Here is a 22,506-nt window from a genome sequence, read left to right as displayed (position 1 = left end):
CTCACGCCAATAACACCTTGAGGATTTCGAGAAAAACGAGTTACAAATGCCAAATTTCCTAAAAGTGTTCTGCGGAAATACTGATGTGTATTTATTTGTCTATGTATACGTTCCACTTCAGGCCTATATGAATCCTTGTCTTCCACTCTGCAGCTACAGTAAAAGAGGAGGATATGGATGATTTATATCTCTAAAAGTTACGATATATTTTTGCCATTGTTAATCTTACCCGTTTCTCTAGATATCGGTACCCTTTTTTACTTGTAAATTGAATTTAGCGACATTTAACATCCTATTTGGCGATTTCGAGGTGACGATTTGTTGGCAACACTGCATAAATAAGTGTCAGTGGAGTGAAGTGAATGGTTGAGCACATGTAATTAGCCAATTTTTGTGTCCATTCATGCATTTCTTTGTCGAGTTTAATATAATCATAAGCTCCTACATTTTATCATTAAATATAAAAAAAAAGTGAAAATAAACTTGGAATAAACTTGGGATCCATAAACTTATTTGATTCTGGCCAAATGCATTAAAGCGAAGGCTAGGAAGAGCAAAAAGGCGGAAGTGACACGTTAGTGGCTTCGCGTAATTGCATCAAGGTTATGCTTGTGAGATAATTTGGTAGTAGTGTTACGAGCGAGGAATTGGAATTTATTACAATTTTCATAAATGAGATGTAATTATAAACTATATTATCTTCTTTAGTTATATATATTTTATGTTTATTATAGATCATACTGAAAACAAGTGTGTTGTGCAGCGTACTCGCCTGTGTTGTATACATAAGCTTAACCTATATTTATGATTTCGATCACATTGTATACCATATCACATTCCTAATGACGTTTGGCGTATGCATGAAGAGAAAGTGTATGTTCCATTTTCTCTTCTTTTATAGCGTAGTCATGAATGTTGATACAGAATGTCATTCGTAATATCTACACAGCATGTTTATTGATAAGTTGAAAGTGACATACCTTGTGAGTAATTTGTCCACCGTCGTGTTCTGTGTAATAAATTTTGCGTTTTTTAATTGATTATTATTTCGAATCAGTGCAGTATTCATTGACACAAACATAAGTTAGTCTCATTAATTTTGATATTTTGCAGAAATGCATGTATTTTTGCTACGTACATATATGTGCATCTGTCACAACTTTGCTGCTTCTTAATTAAATACATATGACGAAGATGGTTAAATGTCTTTGCCTGATCCATAGCCCTCTAACTTAACATGATATTGCCATAGGTCTAGGCATTAGTAACCGAATTCGATCCCCTGTAGATCATGTAAGATTTGGAATGGGAAGAAACCTGCTAGATGTGATTTTCTCTAAATATGATTTCCCTAGACATCTCATTTAACCACAGTTACATTATCGCCATACTGCATCGTTTGAAAAACTGTAAAGCTAACCGTTTTATTAAAAGATGGACATAAGTGCTCACAACACCCGTCATAACATATTTAGTACAAAAGTACAAATAGAATATTAAAAGTCAGCTATTATTTTGAACTCATACATTTGGTATGCGTGTCCTGTTTATGGACATCCATTTCTGTTATAATGCATGCTTATTTTCGATTCGAAGGGTGACCATTTATTAAGAATCATGAATTGTTCTGTGATAGATCATGTGGTCTGCTACTTTGAATCTAGGAAAAATGTCCTTGGTTGATCCACCGACGTCTTGGTCGTCCCTAGTTTATGCGACATATATGTAGTATACTAGAAATATGGAAAATTTCACCGTGTCTGACAAACTTCACGGAGATCGAACTTTCATAGATGGTAGGCTCTATCTCTAATACGTTGGTGAAGTGAATTTTCACCAGAGGTCATTGTTTGACTTAGGCCTACCTGCTTGTTGAAACTATTACCCGTATATTGTGCTCAAGCTGTTATTGTTGGAAGAGCGAAATTCTGAACAATGATTTCAGGTTAGACTAGTTGAGTGCAGTTTACTTGAGTTGAGTCTAAGAGAACTCCGACCTAAGACATGTTTTAATGAGGTTCTAAAAGAGGCCAACAAGAACAATTAAATTACCTGTTGCTCATAGTTGTTGGGAATAATGACAACTACGACAGTGTTAATACAGTGGAACCTCGATTATCAAACTGGAAACGTGCAAAAAAGTACAGTACAAAAAATTAACGAAAAAAAAAAGTTTTCTGCACTTACATTTGGTAGTGCTTTCCGGTTATTTAAATTCTACTGTAATAGCATGTAGTGATACAGTTATTTGAAATTTACTAACTTAATACGTGGTTTGCTGTATAATAAATGTCGTCTGTTTGTTTTTAGGTTCTCATTTTACGAAGTTTAAAATTAAATTATTATTCAAAAAATATTGCGATAATTAGTCTAAATAGAAGTTTTAAGTATCTGATAAAGAAAACGTGTTTCTTAGCATCTGTATGTAAATCTATATCAATTTGTCTAAATTATTGGGTATATTTTGTTCATATTCATTATCCGAGAGTGAATTCATAGGAGAATGATACGCATGAAGTATAGTCTAGGCTAGTCATTTTCATTTCGTTTTGAATTATCGTATGTAACATTCTTGCCTACCTATTCTTCTACAACAAGATTTTGACTTTATTTTTTATCGGTTCCATATAGCCTAGGTATTCTTAACATGTTCGAGAATATTTACGTGTATCATATAATGTAGCCTACTGTTACGTGTTATGCTGAAATATAAGGAAGTTAATTCAAAATAGATACATACTGTACTTATATTAGGTATACACCTGGGAAGAGGTTTCACTTAGGCCTAGTACAATGCTGTTCGAAAAAATGACATGGATGTGTAATGACCTGATTAGAAGTAATTCAGCATCTTCGGTTTCGGCAATAGATTCTCGCGATTTACATTGCATTTCAAATGTCATTTATTGGCTTACCTTAAAAGTGCTGGAAATATAGCACACAGAATTTTGTACAATTTTTTCATAATATCATAATCAAGATTTGCCCTTCTAATGTACGTGTACCACATTGCCACAAACTAAACTGAACTGCACCAAATGGAAGTCAGCTGTATACTAATGTTCTAACCTTGACATCCCTAATGTTCTAACCTTGACATCCCTTCAGCCTATGTTACCTGTTCATACTACGCAACACAAAATATTTCCACTCTCTGTCCAAGGGAAATGTACATTCTATTTCCTTGGCAGTTGCGTCTGATCTTTAGCATTAACTGAGTGAAACCTTTTTCATGGCGAACTCTCTGTACTTCACCATTATGATCAGTTTTGGGAAGATTGGATTAATTGAGATTGTAGATTATTTCTACTGCTTAGTATATAGGAAGTACAATTAGGCTATGTGAGTGCATTGTGTATCATTTTGAATAAATCAGTACAGCTCATCCAAACTGATTTATTGGTCATCCTCATCAACATCATCATCATCATCACCACCACCACCACCACCACCACCACCACCACCACCACCACCACCACCACCACCACCACCACCACCACCACCACCACCACCACCACCACTACTACTGCCTTCTTAATAGTGTGGACCCACAGATTCATGATTCATTCTGTCCCCATTGATAGAGTTGGTTCCTCCATCTTTTTCTCTGCAGTTTTTCAAAATCTCTTCTTCCACACTGCAAATAAAGCAGCATTAATTTTGGAATACTGCTGTCTGCCATGTGACTTAAATGTTCGTTCTGGTTCTTGCTGTGGTTTTTCAATGTAATATTGTGGTTTTCCACTCCATGGTGTTTCATTATGTCTTCACTCTTTCCTCATCTTAAGTGTTTGTCCTGTCATGTCTCAAGAACAGTATTTATATTTTCTCTTTCTGTTAAGTTTTGATATGTCCAGTGCTGTGCAATGCGATTGCAATGACCATAGTTTTACGAAACTTTGTTTGTATTTGAATTATTTTGATGTTAATTTTTTTTCCATTTGTTAATAAACCTACATGGGGCTTTGTTGTCTATGTCTGTGCATCTATAATAATTTGCGGGTGCTCGTGTAAAGGGGGTTAAGTATGAATCGGCTAAAGTGGGATAAGTAAAGATTTGAACCCTTCACGATTACTTCTGTCTTGTGTTAAAGGGGTTAAATCATGGTTCCATCCATGATGCAGTTACAGTGCTCCTTATTTTGGGATACAAAGGGGTTTTGTTCAGTACCAAAGGAAAGAAGTTTACATACCTTACAATTTAATTTAACCCCCTTTACATGAGCACCCAGGAATTGAAACTATGGACTTTCTCAATAATCTTACTTTCTATCATTGTTTTGGAGTTGGAGTGCATAAATAAGTAAAAATCATCAATTTTCTTTTGTTATCAGATACAGAATATGTAAATTAAAATCCTCTCCTATCCTTAATGAATATTTATCGAGCCTCAATGGCGATCTTTTGTCATTCAATAATTCGGCAAGAAAATTTGGACTAAATCTCAATCCAGATAAAACCCAACCCATTCTCTTAGGACAGCAAAGGCTTCTATCCTCTATTAATGTGAACATTATTCAGCCTTTCTCTCTTAACAATTCAATTATTCCTTTAAGTGATACTAAGAAAAACCTCAGCATCTATTTCGACTCTAATACAGAGCTATTATTATACATCCCAGAAAAAAGCTGCCGGTTCGGCTGCACCCTGTGTGGTTTCTGCTGAGTGCATAACCATTTCTCTGGTGCTTCTCCAATATATAACAGTACTAACAATAAATGTTCAATAATTTGGACTTATCATGCTCACATTGTTGCTGAAAATGCCCCCGTTTGCTGCCACACACAACTGACATCTTCTGATAAACAAATGAACAACACTCTGAAGTTACACATCATTGATAGCTTGGATTTCTTCTCGTATATAGTCTTTTAGTTCATCTATAGAATGAGGATTTTTCCTATAAACCCTACCTTTTAGTGTCCCCCATAAATAAAAGTCACAGGGTGTTATATCTGGGCTTTGTGGAAGCCTGAAATTATTACTGAGTAGTCTCATACCGAAAATATGCCTCAATTCCCTCATTGACACGGCAGCTGTAAGAGCAGTGGCAGAATCTTGTTGGAAATACACTGACAATCACTCTGCATAAGAACATTACATTTTCTGCTTGATTTTCGATTCTTCACTGAGCCTGTTTCTTTAAATCTTTTAGCGAGTCGTCTAATTGTTTTGGCAGAAGGCGCAAGTCTGTTTGGAAACTTTATTCGAAAATTTCGTCTTGTTTTCGCACACGACCTTCTGCCTTTTATGTATGTATTGTACATATATACATGTTCACACAATGAGAATTTGTTGCTAGGCATTACCTAAATACACAATAATCACTAAACTTTATACACTAACGTTGTACACTTGAAGAATAGATAGTTTCATTACATGATTTCTAAGCACACTGAATGCCATATGGCTACTGGAGCTCGTTTGCGCGGGAGAAAGGGTTAGCGCGCAGCAGAAACCATGCAGGGCATAGGTGGCCAGTCGGCCACTCTTTTCTGGAATGTATGATGATAATAGCTCTGTACTACCACCACCACTACTACTACTACTACTACTACTACTACTATTATTATTATTATTATTATTATTATTATTATCATCATCATTATCATTATCATTGTGTTGGAGTTAGAGAGCATCAATGATTAAAGATCATAAATTTGCTTTTGTTACCAGGTATATGTAAATTAAAATCCTCACCTATCATTGTTTTGACGTTGGAGTGCATCAATAAGTAAAGATCATCAATTTCCTTTTGTTACCAGATAGGCTATATGTAAATTAGAATCCTCTCCTAATCATTGTTTTGGAGTTGGAGAGCATCAGTGAGTAAAAATCATTTATTACCAGATATGTGTAAATTAAAAGTATTTATTTCCTATATTTTGTGTGTAATTATGAAAAACTGTAAAACTCATTCAGTTTTGTCACAAGCTACTTATGTAAGCTGTAAACATTGAACTCCCTCTCCTATTCAAATAGTTACTGTAACCTACAAAGAAGCATAGCTCTGCAAGCTTTCACTTACTCCTCATGTAGTGTACCATTGTAGGTGAGATTCGTATTCATGCCACTTCTATAGCTAATTGGTTCCTCTCCAGGTAGGTTCTAGGTTTTGAAAATTTTCGCATGTTTATATACTCTTTGTAAGTTAGAAATGGAGAGTAATTTTAAATTTTGGCTGTTCCAGTTTTTTTTATTGTTGTCATAACTGTACGAAATGAAGAGAATGGTTTTTCATTTTTATTGATACTTGCAGATTAGCTTTTTATGCATCGGTAATAAACATAAATATCATAATTAAAATATGCAGAATGAAAGAAAATTCGATTTACTGTATCTTCTGTTGTCAGATGTTTTCATGGTGCTGTTGTTAAATTATTGAGCTTATATAAGATGATTTGCTGTTATTATAATCAATAAGACTTAATTAACCTACAGTTGTGAAAATGTTTTGTGACAACTTTAGATAATACTATTAAAATTTCAGAGCTTTATCACTACCAAAAAAGGAATAGGACAACTTACTGCAGTGGGTGTGATTAAGACGATGTGCTACTGAATTTTTTCATTTCTACAATTTCCATCGTATCTTCTTGAAAATTTTATATAATTTAGATATTGCTAAAAATGCATGTGCAGAATTTTTCTAAAATTTTTTATGTTGAAAAATATGCCCAAAAATTTATTTAAAAATAATTTCTATATTTAGTAAACATTTATCTGTGTGTCACATTAAGATTATCAGTTTCCTAAAATTTAAAACGAAGCTAAGACTCCCTACAATGAAATGGTGCATTGATTTTTCCTGATCAAAATATTTCATTACTAATAAAATGCTTGAACATTTGAAATTTTTTTTGGCTTCTCAATGTCACTGCTTGACATAAAAATCACAGCTATCTTACTAATAATCATATGTGTAAATGAATGCAACTTTTCATGCACAGACTTGTCGAGAGTTTGTTTCATAGACTTGATGTTTAAATTTTCCCAGCAGGTAAACATCACATGAGTTTATATCCGGGAATTCTATTGATCAAATATTAGAGCCTTATGAAACACAGATTTCAACATACAATAAAAGACTCTTGTACTGTAGGTGTGTTACTGTTCTTTCCTGTTGAGTCTTTACACAGAATTTTCATCATTTTTTACCTCATTAAAGAATTAAACTAAAAATGTTCTAAATTTAGGTTTCTGCTCTTATTGTTTAATTAGAAATACAGATTTTACGAACATGTTAGTAGTAGTACCGCACAGGTGTCATTAAGCCTAATAATTATTTCTTCAGTTAAGTATACTTTCTTTTTGAGATCCCTTTTTTTTTTTTTTTATATAATCTCCGTTTGGTGGATAGTTTTCACTCGTTTTCACTGTTTCCTTGTATGGAGTAGCACCACAGTCTAGTATATACAGTCACGAAGCTCAATATGTAGTAAATATGCATCCATAGATAGTTGCTAACCACTAGGATCGGTACTATCGCCTCATTACAGACAATGCAAAATAGTACTGGCACAGTCTATTGTTCCTAGCACCCTCACAACTCAAGCTTTGTGACTGTATATACTAGACTGTGGTAGTATGTAATTCCATAGAACTTTATTATGAACCTAATGTGGGAGTATTTTTTAAAGATTTAGTTTTTGTGCATCTAATGTAAATGAATATCTGTGTTTATAACAATTCTTCTTCTTTTTCTTCTTCGTCTTCCCTTCAAGTATTAGGCCATATGGCCTGTTACGATCTCACAGTTGAATTTTCAATCCAGCGCTTCTTTGGACGACTGAGAATTCTCTTCCTGTTTGGACCATAGTGGAGCATGACTTTTAGGATTCTGTCTGTATTCATGCGATGCAGATGATTTATCCAGTTGTTCCAATAATGTTTTACGTGGTTAATTACAGGTTCTAATTATAATTCTTCCATTACATCTTCATTGCGTTTGTGATCCCATTTCGTATATCCTGCTGTATATCTCATAAATTTCATTTCGTTGGCCGTTATTCTGCTTTCGTCTTTCTTCCTCATTGTCCATGCCTCACTGCTGTAAAAAAGTACAGGTCTCGCCAAAGTCTTGTATAGGCAAATTGTAGTATGTACTAGGGAAGGTTTCATAATGTTAATTATTCCCATTGCTTTGGTGTGTTTAGAAATTTTCTGTGAAATGTCTACTTCATCGAAAAAAGATAATGTGTATCCAAGATATGTAAAATAATTTACTTTTTCTAATATTTTTGAATCTAAACATATTTTGCTAGGCACAGGGTATTTTCTGCATAAGGCCATAATTTTAGTTTTTTCTTTATTGATTTTCATATCATATTTAATTCCAATTTTGTTAAAATTAAAAATTGAATGTTGTAATTCATCTTCTGAGGATGCCACCAGAGCTAAATCGTCTAGTTGTAAATGTCTATTGAGTAGTATATATTCATGAGGTAATTGTTTCTACTCTCAAATTATTTGATTCGTGTGTGTGTATGTGTGTGTGTGTATATATATATATATATATATATATATATATATATATATATATATATATACATACATATATATATACAATGGTGAAAGGCCGCAACCTTGTCTTACTCCTGTATGAATTTCTGCCCATTGCGATAATTTATTGTCACACCTTACTACAATTAGATTTGTTTTTGCTATAAGTTGTTGTGGAACATGGTATGTGGCTAATACATTTAATAATTTATTTCTGTTCACCCTATCAGATGCTTTTCCCAATTCAGTGAAAGCAATATGTGTTTCTAAGTTGAATTCCCTGTGTTTTTCCATCAATAATTGTAATGTAAAATATCCATTGCAGCATGTCTTCCCTTTCGGAACCCATTTTGTTCTTCTTCGAAAAGTGTTTCATAATGTGTATTTATGACAGTTACCATACACAAATGGTACCAAATCACAGGAGCATACACACTGCTGGAAAATAGGTATTTCCATGACACACTCTACTGTAAGTTCAGTGACATCTAATTGTTGCTTTCTTGGAAAATTTTAATTATAGGTTACAGATAAATTTCCTGACGTAAAATCTGATTGAAAAATATTTAAGATTTTACAGTTAGTTTTGTTTCTGAGTGGTCGTCATGACAGCCATAAGTATCGATCAATCCAAAACCATGACATCATACATTGTTGCCAGTTATTCCATTTAATACTTATTTCTCCTACATAAATTTTGTTCCATATATGTAATACTTACACATTTTTATTTTTTCTTTCATTTAGTGGATATTTTCAGTAATTTCTGCATCACATTGCGTGATTTTTTTAAGCGTATTTTGGAAATCTGCAATACATTTTATGCAGTATATCCGATTTCAGCACCACCCCCACACAGACCACCACAACCACCAAGAGTTAAAGAGCCCACCACTGTGGAGTAACATTTAGCATGTTCTGGCCATGAAACAAATGAGCCTGCATTCAAATTCTGCTTGGGTCAGGTTCTTTGGTTGAGTTTTTTTCCGGAGTTCTTTCCTAAACCCATTAAGAGCAAATGCTGGGTAATTTTCTGTGCTCATTTCACTTGTCGTGCGCTGGACTCCCTTGATGTCCCTCTGCCATGTTGTTGAGGTGGAGAGAGAGGAAACAGGAGTGACGGGACAAGAGGGCTGAAGCTTAAAGGTGGTTGAGTGTTATTATGGTGAAGGAAAGGAAAACTGTGTTAACAATATTTGTTTATTGAAAATTGACAAGCAAAATATTATGTTCTGGAGTAAGGAAAACAAGAGAGTTGCGGTAGAAATTGGTAATTTAGAAGTTTTTCCTGAGACATCGATGTGGAAAGTTACAATAGTGATTCAGAATTTGTGTGTAAGGAGACAGGGGTAACGGGAGTGCCTGAGTAGGAGAGTTAAGCTTGCCTAGAAGGTATGATGTGGGGGTAGGAAAACGAGAGAGATGAAACTGGAATCAAGGTTAGTTTTCGCAATTGATGGATTGAGCTAGCCTAGCTTAGTGACTTTTCGACAGCGAGAACAAGCCCCATGGACGTCGATGGATCAAACGAGCCTAGCTTCGCGACTTTTTGACAGAGGAGTTCGAAAGAGGAACTGAGGTCGAGTAAGCCGGGATGAATATAGGGGGGCATCGAAGTCAGAATTTCTATAAGAGTGAATGGTAGGGAGTAGAGGATAAGATTAAGAGGAGTTGTGAGCACTTCTGGCCTCTGGAACACACTACTGTCTCAGTCTGTGGGCTATAATTATATGCCTGCGCCACTTCACGTGACTAATGACGTGACGTTGGGCAGTGAAGAGGGATGAAGCTTCAGTAAGCACCCCCTCACATATTGAAGCAGAAACAACTTGGTCTGAGGGTGGCACTGGAGTGTGAGGTCATTTAGTGGGGAAAGCGCAGTCGGCCATTGCAAGACCAGATGATAAGGACTGCCTGACCACCCTCTCAAGTGAAGGGGGCGGGGGAGTAGGATATGGCTGGCCACTCCATACTTGAACGAAATAAAATTTACAAAATTCGAGATAGATCTACAAGGAGAACAAATGAAAGAAACACAACACGCTGGCATTTTCATCTTCATTTCACTCATATGCTAGATACCCATTGCAGTTGATAAAATAAACTAATAACAAACCACGAGTTAGATCATTTGATCCATTCTGTCTTCTGAATTTGGTGAGGTGTAGGACTCACACCATGGTTACATGATAAAACACGAGGTGAAAGTTGTTTGCATCAAGTTAACATCTGTTTACTAGCCAGTGGATCTAAGATTTGTAGGTTCAGACCTGACTGAAACTGGTGGATTCTAATGATAGGTGAAATCTTCAGCATGTGACTTTTCCTGGAAAGGAAGTAAAGGTGTGGTCCTCTGTCTTAGATTTACAGGACTTAAAATAACTCTGTACCATATAGGGCTCAGGACGTTGCATTGAATTTCAGTTTTGAATAGCGTTTACATTTGAGGGTAAACGTAAAGGTGAAATAAACCCCATGACATGCCAAATTGGTTCAGTTTGTGGCGAGATGTTAAGGCTCCTACCTTTACAGACAGTCGGCATTTAATGGAAGTAGGAATGTCAGTCCTATGTGTCTGCTGCTTTTATCTCTAAGGAAATGCCCCTGGTACTCATTTCTGTTAGAGGCTGAGTAGACCCCAGGGCCATAGTATGCCTTGAAGGATTAGATCAATGGAAAAATTCATGACTCCATCGGTAATCGAACCCACTACCCTTCCAGCTTGCAGTGTTATGTCTTAACCGCAGTGCTACTTCTTGCCCCCTTTACATTTGAAAGTTTCCCTAAATACACTATTACTTCTGCCACCACTATCACTACTACTTACTAATAGTGACATGATTTTTGAATTCACATAACTACATATTAATGTGTCTGCACCATGGCTTCCTGCCTAGGACTCGCGTTATGGAATGCATGCTGGTTCGAGTCCTCATGAGGGAAGAAATTTTCTCATGAAATTTCGGCCAGTGTATGGGACCAGTGTCCATCCAGTATCGTGATGCACTTGGGGAGCTATGATAGGAGCGAAATCCAGTTATAAAAGCCAGCTATAATGGCTGGGAGGATCATCGTGATAACACGATACCTCCATTCTGGTTGCATGATCGTCCACCTATGCTTCGGCATGTGGACGTGAAGCCAGCAGCTGGTTGGTCGGTCATGGTCTCCTTCATGGGCTGTCGTGCCTCTGTTTATAATTGCATGTTAATGTAGTGTGTTTTATGATTTGACCGTTATACCTTGAACTGCCAAGTATGAAGTAATTGTATTAAAGTATTAGAGGCAGGAAGCTGTACATGTGCAGGAAACAATGCTCGTTGGCACAGGAGTGCAAGTGTGACATATTTAAAACATTGTAGTATTACATTTTCACAGAATATATGACAATCCATGTTTGTCAGAGACGTCCAAGTCTTTGATTCCTTTTCGTCAATTATATTGTTTCTCAGGAGATCGAAAAACGAGTTCACTGTTATTAAAAGACGTTTTAGCTTCTCTTGCAGTTCTTCGCAGCATGCAATGCTCCATTCCACAAACAGAAGCTATGTGCTTCTGGTATCTTGCAACATTTGTAGCTGAAGTTGCTATTTAACACATGATGTAAGGAGATTTTAATTGAAATTAGTAGTACTAGAATATTTTTGCAACATTTTTCGTTCTTATATGTGTAATAGCACATACTTACAATCTTTCATTATAACGTGTAATGGATAATGTTATTAACGCTTCAAAGTAGGAAAAAAAGTACATATTATTGAAATGAAATGGAGTTGGCCTTGTTGGCTCAGTTGGTATAGCGCTAGCTTTCTATGCCCAAGGTTGCAGGTTCAGTTCCGGGCCAGGTCGATGGCATTTAATAGGAATATCCTGAACTAGCACCAACAGATAGCACACGTGTACTTTGAGGGATGCGCTTTGCGTGTGCATTTGTTTTTTGGTATATAAACATTGAGGATATAGGTAGTGTATTAGTATATTAAATACTCTTAAAAACAACTAGAAATGGCAAATTTTTGTTATGTTCCTATATGTAAACACCAGGGAAAGCTTTTTGTCTTCAATCAGGTCCCGAAATATTCTGAATATATGCTTTAAACCTTAAAAAATATAAGTAATTAAATTGCGCCTCGAAAGTGCTAGCTATTAAATAAAAGTAACTACTTCAAGTAAGGAATGGTTGACTACAGTTTCATTTTAGGAGAGGAAAAAGAAAAATTAATAAAAACATATGCAACCTCGACAGTGAGCTATGTTAGCTTAGATTTTATGCATTAGTTGTAGGAATCTCCAAAGTTTATGCCTGCAGTAAACTCTCGATAAACTGGGATGTTTATTATCCAGGATGCTCCATAGTGAAACCCATTTCGTGAATAATGTTTTTAATGTACTGTACCCTAATTATTAAAACCATGTTTTAACTTAAAATTTTCAAAATCCTACATAGTATTCAAAACTGCATGTCTTTAACCTACAAAACACACGACTAATCGTGATACTACTGCAATCATATTATATCATCCTATTAAGAATTGCATTTGATCTTTCTGCAACTACAGAAAAAAATACAAGGAATTCAATCTCGATAGTCCCTTCCCTATAAAAAAAACCACATTGGTGGCTGCATATCCTGTTTTTAGCTTACAGTTCTTAAATACTAATGATTAAAGAGGGCAATATTCACCTTCGACATCCCGGTAGTTTCTGTTTCTTTATTCGTGCACCTCGTTCTCAGAGTTCTCATAAACATTCAATTTACTCGTATCTATATTCTGCATACTGCAGATTTCTCCATCCATCTCGGGGAATCGCTCAGTATTATACAGGTTTACATTATTATTTATTGTAAATTAAATTAAATTATGAGGTAAGAAGATATTGAATTATATTAAATTATACTAGGTTATACAAAATAATTGTAAATATAATTTTGACACGCATAGAAATCCAACAAGCGGGAAAACGTAATCAACTGTAACATGACATAACATAGCCCTACAACATGTTGTGCCGCATGGAACGCTCCAGCCATCTAGCAGTAAAACTTCGCATAAGATATCCCTATTGTGCTTAAATGCGACAGGCTCATCTCAGTAGATTTACTGGCATGTAAAAAACTCCTGCGGGACAAAATTCTGGCACACCGGCGACGCTGATATAACCTCCGCAGTTGCGAGTGTCATTAAATAAAACATAACATTTTTTTTTTAATGAAATGCAAAATAAGCACTCACTATCACAACACATAGTAAGATATACTTGGCATTCATTGACTGAGGCAGGCTGTCACTTGCTCTTTGTTAGGATGTAATCAGTCAGATAATGACTTCCACCTACAGATACATACCATTTGAACTTTATCCAGGACTGACATAATGTTTCAAATGAAAATGAATATAGCAAGAGCAGTTGCGAATGAAATGCATGTTAATTGGCATTTTCCAAACACCACTTTCTTGGACTTTGCCGACCAAGAAAGCAGTGGAGAATTTCTTTCAATGAGCATTCAACCTGAAGTGGAACAGGCCAGTAGGCCTAATCCAAGATAGTCATTGATGATTGCTTTATTATCCTCCAGATTGTGCATTTAGTTTACAACACTTATATTGCATTCTATGATGATTTTTTTTTCATTTTGAAGTTTCTTTCACATGGAATGACTATTTTCTTGTTTGAGGTACTTAGGAACAAAGACAATTGAAGCTATTGTTAACTGAAAATGTGTAACTTGGAAACTTCAGTTACAAATTAATGGTCATCTTCACTGTCATCATCATGATCATAAAATTAGACCATCACTGGCATCTTTCAGGCTTCAAATTCATAGAATTTCTTTATATCATAGTGAGTATAATATTATTTTTCATATCTATTTATTAATTTTTTGTGACAGATGTTCTAGTTTTAACTTCATTGCACCTTGAAATCCTTTTATGACAGAGAAAATATGTTAAAAGTTTAAGGTTATAAGAGATGCTTTCTTAGTATAAATGTCATCTAGCACTGAGGATTCATCTCACACATATTCTTCTTTTAATTTTAGTTGATGTTTCTTGTATAACACTTACTGGCACTGAGGAACCACCTAATGCAAATTTCCTAATAACTTAGAGATGCATTTTCTTGTACCGACTTCACTATCACAGCATTTACCATACAAGTTGATTACAAGAATACGTTTGTCTGTGAGTACTAAGGAAATGTCTCTGAAAACTAACTTTCAATACCAACAAGGTACCTGCTTTACATTGCTTGCCTATACTGAAATATTTCTCTTCTTGACTTAACTACATCTATTGGAGGTACAAACTGGAAAAATATCACATTTTATGTATAACATGTAACAGTGACATCATGCAGTGATAAGATAAAAGGGCGTCGGAAATTGTATTACTGTTGGACCATGCAGAAGGAGACAGTGATGTCATTTGCTGAACAAACGAATAAAAGTATAGGATGAGTCCATATCATATGAGGGGAAATGGAAAAAAATAAAAGCATAGGACGAGTCCATCTTATAAAGGGGGAGAATGGTGTGCTCAGTAACTGAAGTATAAAGCAATCAAACATATTTCATATGTACAATTGTAACATATTAATAGGTCTTTATATAAAATTAGTAAAGTATTAACCAAAAAAATTGAAGATGTAGGCCACGTAATCAGTGGAATTAAAAATCCCATGTCAGTTGTTTTCATTTCACTTATTGTATAACTTCTCAAATGTCCAGAAAGTGTAGTATTGTATTTTCGAATGTTTTCTATGTACCGGTACTACAAACATTTCTTGTATTAAGGACAGATAACAACCTTGAATATCATGTACTGGTAAATTTAAATTATTTTTTCTGAGGGACAAGCTGACTCTTGGTTTGTGTTGCATTGCAGCACACATGCTTGTACTTGCCCTGGTTTATAAGAAAAAAAAAAAAAAAGAAAAAAAAAAGCCATTTCAAAATTATGTGTCCTGTAAAAGAAGGTAATACGTTATTTACTGGAAGGTTGTTAAATTATTTTGATTATGTTTGTAGCTATCCAAAATATTAAATGGATATCCAATTAATGTGAAACTTGTGCACATGTTCAGTATACTGAAATGTTTTTTGGTGAGAAATGTTGTGCTATGGACTGTATATCTATTTGTGCATCTGTTTCCAATAAGAGTTGTTCTTAATTTTGTTTCTTGCTTCTTAGTAGAAACATCTGCTTGTTTTTGAGTACTTATATGTTTTTCTTCATTCATTCATTCATTCATTCATTCATTCATTCATTCAGTCGACCTGGTTGGCGAGTTGGTATAGTGCTGGCCTTCTATGCCCAAGGTTGCGGGTTCGATCCCAGGCCAGGTCGATGGCATTTAAGTGTGCTTAAATGCGACAGGCTCATGTCAGTAGATTTACTGGCATTTAAAAGATCTCCTGTGGGACAAAATTCCGGCACATCCGGCGACGCTGATATAACCTCTGCAGTTGCGAGCATCGTTAAATAAAACATAACATTAACATTCATTCATACGTTGTTTATGTAGGCAATGTTGTGACGATATTTGCGTGATAGTCAAATGCACAGGATGACCTTTTTTCAGTCTCAATCTGGCATTTGTAGCAAAGGCAGAGTTATGTTGGATATAGACCACATATTCATATGAACTTTTTTGTTCAAATTGGCCGATACTGTGATCTCCCAAAATATTGAAATTTCTTCCTGGAACACACTGTATAAGTTGTCATCATGATTACAAATTTCCAGTTTATCATAATTGAATTATCTGTCGTCTAAAATTAATGTTGCTGTAATAGTAGTATATCTAATCTTTCAACTTTATCAGTTATCATATTCTGACGTAAAATTAAGATCAGTATATCAGTATATGAATGAGAAGGAATTTTGACAGGGAAATAATTATTTATTTAAACTGTTTAGAGACTTATGCGAAAAAAAAAATAATCCTCAGCATGGGACATTAAAAACTGAACCCCAAACTCGTAAATATAATTCAGGCGCCCAAGCATGGAGTTCCGCTGTTCTTTATATCAGTGCATATTCCTCCATTTGTTACCATATAAGTGCAGGCCCAAACAGAATTTCTGTTTATTGACAAAGAGTTGACGCAGCTCAAGAGAACACTGCTGATTGACAAGCATTCACTTTAACAGGAGTATTTTCTCTCTCACGTGTTCGGGGCCTGAGAGTAAGAACAGGCCCATACAAGCTAAACCCACTGCCCTCTGGTGTAAAGTAAACCTGATAAAAAGACGGAAAATGGTGATAAGTGGGAACAGAATTTTTAAGTACTGAAATTTAAAAGTGACATCAAGTATATTTGAGTGGGTATATCAGTTAGAACCATTTTGATCACAACACACTAACTGGAGAATGAATCTAGTGAAGCACACTTGATATTTGTAAATAATGTTTGGGACCATTTATTTTAACTCGCATTTGACAAATGAGTACCACCACAAATGAGCCTCTCACAAGTTTACATCAGCTGGAGCTCCAGTCAGTAGTATGCAGTAGCCACCGGTGTGGCTCAGTCGGTTAATGTGCTTGCCTGCCAGTCTGAAGTTGCGCTCGGGCGTGGGTTCGATCCCCGCTTGGGCTGATTACCTGGTTGGGTTTTTTCCGAGGTTTTCCCCAACCATAAGGTGAATGCCAGGTAATCTATGGCAAATCCTCGGCCTCATGTCGCAAAATACCATCTCACCATCACCAATCTCATTGACGCTAAATAACGTAGTAGTTGATATAGCGTCGTTAAATAACCAACTAAAAAGAAAGTATGCAGTGGCGTGAACTTCGTCAATTAAACAGTGAACACGGAGTTACATTTGCTGCAATTGGAAAACATTTTCAAACCCAGTGGTATTACACTGCTATTTCATAAATGTAGCAAGTTAGCTTAAAGCACTTACAAACCCGTTTCCTATTGATAAGACTCCTACGCTATAATCAGTCATCTGTAAATGACAGATACTGCTAACAGCGACAGTCACAGTGAAGAATCAGGTATTTTTATTGCAGTTCATTAGTTCATAATGTAATAAGATAAATCCATATATAAGAAAAACTGAACTTACGTAATTAATTGTTTAAAACATTTTTGCATCAATACTTTTTTTTGTGTATGTGTGTGGAGTGTGTTTTATGCAGTGGCTAAGAATCTGTTTTAATGTTGTAAGAAAGCCATAGTTGTGGGTAAAAATCCGACCTAGATAAATTGTGAATATTTGTCCATTATCAGTATTGTATAGTGTATGTTACTATACAATGTAAAGAAGAATATACAAATAGTCATTTGAAATGTTGTATTTTAATAAATTAGCAATGTGAATGGAAGAAATATTTGTTTAATTTTTCAGTTGATGTGTGGCCAGATTACTTCTGTCGAAACAAACAGCAGCTACAAATGTTCAACATGCAGCTCAGAAAAAAAGTCTTATTTATGATATTTCTGGCAATGGTGTTTATGATATTAATTGTTTTCCAACTCCGAATCAGTACAGTAACAAATGATGACCAGTTTAGTGAATACAAACAGAAGTACTATATTGATGGATTAAATTCGTGGTACAACTATTCCTCCAGCACTAGTAAGTATGAGTAGATAGTATTTACTATATTATCAGTAATATACTACAGTATGATTTTACTACTTTTGAATATCAAATGTAAAAAGGAAGCATTGAGAAATGTTTATTGATATATGCAATTTCTTTATATCTGACATCCAAAGGTTTGTTTTGAGGTTGCTGTCTTGTCTGTGTGTATGTGTATGGCAGCCTCTCCTAAAATGTTTTACCATTACGCTATTGTTCTTATTTAGTGTCTACAAGTCAATTAATGCATCCTGTTCTGTAGTATTATAGTCTAAGGCAGCAGTGCATATTCAAGCCAGAATGGGTTGAAGCACATGGCTAGCAGATGGCACTGTATGCAGTGCAAAGTTTGTCCATGCATACATTAAGTAGAGTAGCGATGCATGGAACGAGGAGGGGACATACTGTCCTTAATATGTGGAAAACATTGCATTATTAAAAAATGAAGTATTCAGAGGCACTAAATGGAAATGGTTCAACACAAATTAGAGCTCTTCTTGTCGCTTCCATTCTGAAAATCCAGGAAATTTGCCTCCAGAGTTGCAGCTAAAATTAATTGATTTTTCATATACTGCACTGCTGTAATGTACGAGGGCTATTCATAAAGTAACTTCCGTTTAGTTTTTTCAAACCTGTGAATGACGTTACAGAATTTGGTTACAATACGTTTGAAAGTATACACTCTAGTTTATTTTTCCAAATAAACTATTTCCAACTAAAGATTGAAGTAGACGTAAACAAAACCGAATGTATTACTCCGCAATCGCAAGCTAGCTACCAAAGCAGCCACCAGGGCATATTATTTTCAGCAAGTGAGCACGCAGGGCAGCCACCGTCTGGTATATTGCAGACATTTCAACACATTCATTGAACTAACCCGTAAAATGCTCACAGAGGGTTAATATTTATTATTTCTCTACTGGGAATAGTGGATTTTTAATTTTCTGTAGATTCGTGATTAAATGTTATTCTTTGAAGAGTGGAGAATTTCTTTAATTCTACAGAAATTTATTTGAGGTTGAAAACACTGAATCTCGCACTGTGTTATACCAGCCGTGCTGATGTGCTCTGTGAAGCTGCAAGTCACCTTGGGAGGGATTTAATGCCTATTACGCATGCGCGTTGCCATAATACACGTTACAATGATTTAACACGCAATGTCTGAAACTACTAATATAAACATGTTGTTTAAATCGTAAGAAAGTGTTCTTATAAGCATGTTTAATTCACTCGTATTCCATGTATATTATACATTTTATTATTTTAGAAGGAACTATTTTAATATGAAGAAGAAGATGACAAGGATGCGTTTGGAGGCATTGTGCATCCAATAGCCAATCAGGAACCATTAAGCCACGTGCATTTATTTACATTTACTTCAATCTTTAGCTGGAAAGAGAGTAGTTTCCAGTCACATTGAGACACTTGACGAGCTTTGAAATTCCGCAATCGTAGAATTCGGTCACCTGCGACTGAAGCCAACCTACGATGCTGGTTTTCAACTCTTCGTCATCATCAAAGCGCTTCAAGCCAAGCCATGTCTTCATGTGCATGAAGATATGATAATCGCTAGGCGCCAAATCTGGGTTATAAGGAGGGTGATCCAATATTTCCCAGTTGAACTCTTGCAGTTTGGTCGCAGTACAATGCGCTGTATGTGGCCGGGTATTGTCGTGCAGGAAAATCACCTCAGAGCTCAACATGTCACGATGTTTGTTTTGAATGGCCCTTTACAAGTTTGTTAGTGTGTTACAGTAACGCTCAGCGTTAATTGTGGTATTCCTCTCCAAGAACTCCACTAGCAAAATTCCTTCTCTGTCCCAGAAGACAGTTTCCTCGAGGAAAATGTTTGACGACACTTTGTGGGTTTTTCGGGGAGTGAATATGGCCCCACTGCATTGATTGAAGATTTGTTTCTGCATTCACATACCACACCCAAGTCTCATCTCCTGCCACAATCTGATCGAGAAAAGCATCACCTTCTCTTTCGTAATGCTCAAGAAAGGACAGTGGTGCTCCCATCCGCTGAGCCTTTTGTTTCTCAGAAAGGAGTTTAGGCACCCATCTGGCAGAAAGTTCCCAGTAGCCCAAATCTTTCAGTAATCACTTTGTAGAGAAGAGTACGACTAATCTGTGGAAAATCCTCACTAAGCTCCGACATAGTGAACCTGCAGTTTGCTCTAACCCTTTCGTCAACCAAATGAATCAGATCTGCATTCACAATACTCGGTCGACCACTTCTCTCCTCATCATGGACATTGGTTCGCCCATTTTTTAACATACGGCACCATTGTCTTACACCACCTTCACTCTTTATGTCTAGCCCATAAACTTCACAAAGTTGGCGATGGATTTCAATAGCTTTACACTTTTTGGCCACAAGAAATCTTATTATAGAACGTACCTCACACCTGGCAGGACTTGCGATTGCAGCACACATTTTGACAGCACGTGGCTCAGAGAGGAACAAAGACACTACCTTGACTCTACTGCTGCTCGACGCATACTGCTTCAAGGTACACTCCACCGCAAGAGCAGCGCCACTATCTCTGTTTTTACGCACGCTATATGAAAACGGAAGTTACTTTATGAATAGCCCTCGTGTGTATATTGACAAGGACTTCCTTAACTGTTAATAATTCCTCAAACTATGAACTGTGTCCGAGGAACTGCAAATTTGCAGTGAAAATGAGTATATTACGATTTTCACCAGCACATACATACTGGTAGGTTTTCACAACCCTAACAGAGTCAAGATTAAAGGCCAAACACCCAATGCTGAGATTGGCTTCATAAAGTAACATTTTGTGAGACGTATTAAGGATAGTGTGAGGCTGAAATCGAAGAAAAGATTCTGACGAAATTTTATTTTAAAAGGTTTGTTTTCGCATAAAAGTATTTCTGTTATGGCGACAATGATGTAATACTGGAGCAGTTTCCAAAGTTGTATTCGTGAATGCAGTTATTTTTAATTTATTCAATTCATATTATAATGTGCAAGGAACATTTTGTTTGTTATTCAAAATCGTAGGCCTATACATATATATATATATATATATATATAACATTTTCTGCTGTTAAATAATTGTATTGGATTTATTAAAAATGTGTAAACGAAAGTATAAAGAGTTACTGCATCTCGACTTCATAATGTTAATTTTGTTCACCCTCATCTTTCGGTCGCTCCTAGTTGTACAGCATATTCAGTATACTGCAGCCAGGAAGCATAGGAAACAATCAAAGCTCATTTGGGTGCTGTTTCTTATGCATCCTTGGTCTCAGGCATGCCTAGGACTCGCATTGTGGAATCCTCACTTGTTTGAGTCCTCATGGGGAAGTATTTTCTCATGAAATTTAGGCCAGTGTATGGGACTGATGCTCATCCAGTATCATGATGAATTTGGAAAACTGTGATAGGTAGTGAAATCTGGTTACAGAAACCAGCTATAACACCTGGGAGGGATCATCATGCCAACCTCTATTCTGGTTGGATGAATGTTCATCTCTGCTCGGGTATATGGATGTGAGGCCAGCAGCCGACTGGTCGGCTTTGGTCCCCCTTGGGCTGTTGCACCATGGGAAAAAGTCAGTTAATGCAGGAATTTGAAATATAAGGCCGGGTGCACACAGAATCAGTCGCGGCCCGCGCCGCGACATTTTGTCTCGTGGTACTTGTCTCCCATTGATTTCTTATGATGCGATGCACACAGAATCAGACGCAGCGCGACGGCCGCGAGCAGACACAAGGTGACACGAAGAGGCAACATCGAATGACTGCTAGAAGTTCGTCGCGAGGAGACTGTCTGATAGCTGCAGTTTACTGCGCATGCGTTAGTAGTGGCTATGATTGCACGCTTTCATTATCTACAAAAAATACTATTGTAGTGTAGTGCACATTATTCATAATGGAGCTCGATGCGGATAAATTAGTTGATTTAGTACAGGAAAGATACATTCTGTACAATCTTTGAAACAATATCACGAGAATAATGTGGTTTCTGAAAATATGTGAAAAATTGTAAATGAGATGAAAGCACCAGGTGAATAATAATTTATAATAGTAACACTGCGTAACAAATGTTAAAAATTTTTTTGCGCTAGGCATGTGCTATATGTTTTCTGTATAATTTGAGCCTCCTGAATACAAATATGACAATAAAAACAGTTGTTGGTTACGATTTTTGAGAAATTTTGGAATTTATATCTATTCAAAATATTGTTTTATGTAATGACAATAAGGCTAAATATTCACTGTTCAGAAGATTACAGCTTTGTTTTTCTGCATTTTCTTTTACACTGGGCATCAGGTACATCACGAGCTAAAGTCCAACAATAGTCTGCTAGCATATTGGTATTCCATCGTCCTTGGTATCTTTTTTCCATAGTTGAAATTTCTTGATGGAAAC

At 36.0% G+C, this 22,506-nt stretch overlaps 1 protein-coding gene across 3 annotated transcripts in view; it reads left to right on the top strand.

Annotated features, from left to right (window-relative positions):
* LOC138707751 (uncharacterized) overlaps positions 1–22,506 on the top strand; it is a 93,597-nt gene that overhangs the window by 19,629 nt on the left and 51,462 nt on the right. The window contains exons 1-2 of one of the 3 annotated variants that reach the window (XM_069837616.1): positions 338–679; positions 17,864–18,094. In XM_069837616.1, coding sequence (XP_069693717.1) covers positions 673–679; positions 17,864–18,094 — 238 coding nt within the window. In that variant the 5' untranslated portion in view covers positions 338–672. Of the gene's footprint in view, positions 1–337; positions 680–17,371; positions 17,511–17,863; positions 18,095–22,506 lie in introns of those variants that run through there. The other 2 variants (XM_069837615.1, XM_069837617.1) reach the window with 2 other exon arrangements.

Source organism: Periplaneta americana, chromosome 10 (genome assembly GCF_040183065.1).
Source record: "Periplaneta americana isolate PAMFEO1 chromosome 10, P.americana_PAMFEO1_priV1, whole genome shotgun sequence".
Lineage (NCBI taxonomy): Eukaryota > Metazoa > Arthropoda > Insecta > Blattodea > Blattidae > Periplaneta > Periplaneta americana.
This window is presented reverse-complemented; position numbering and strand designations above follow the sequence as displayed.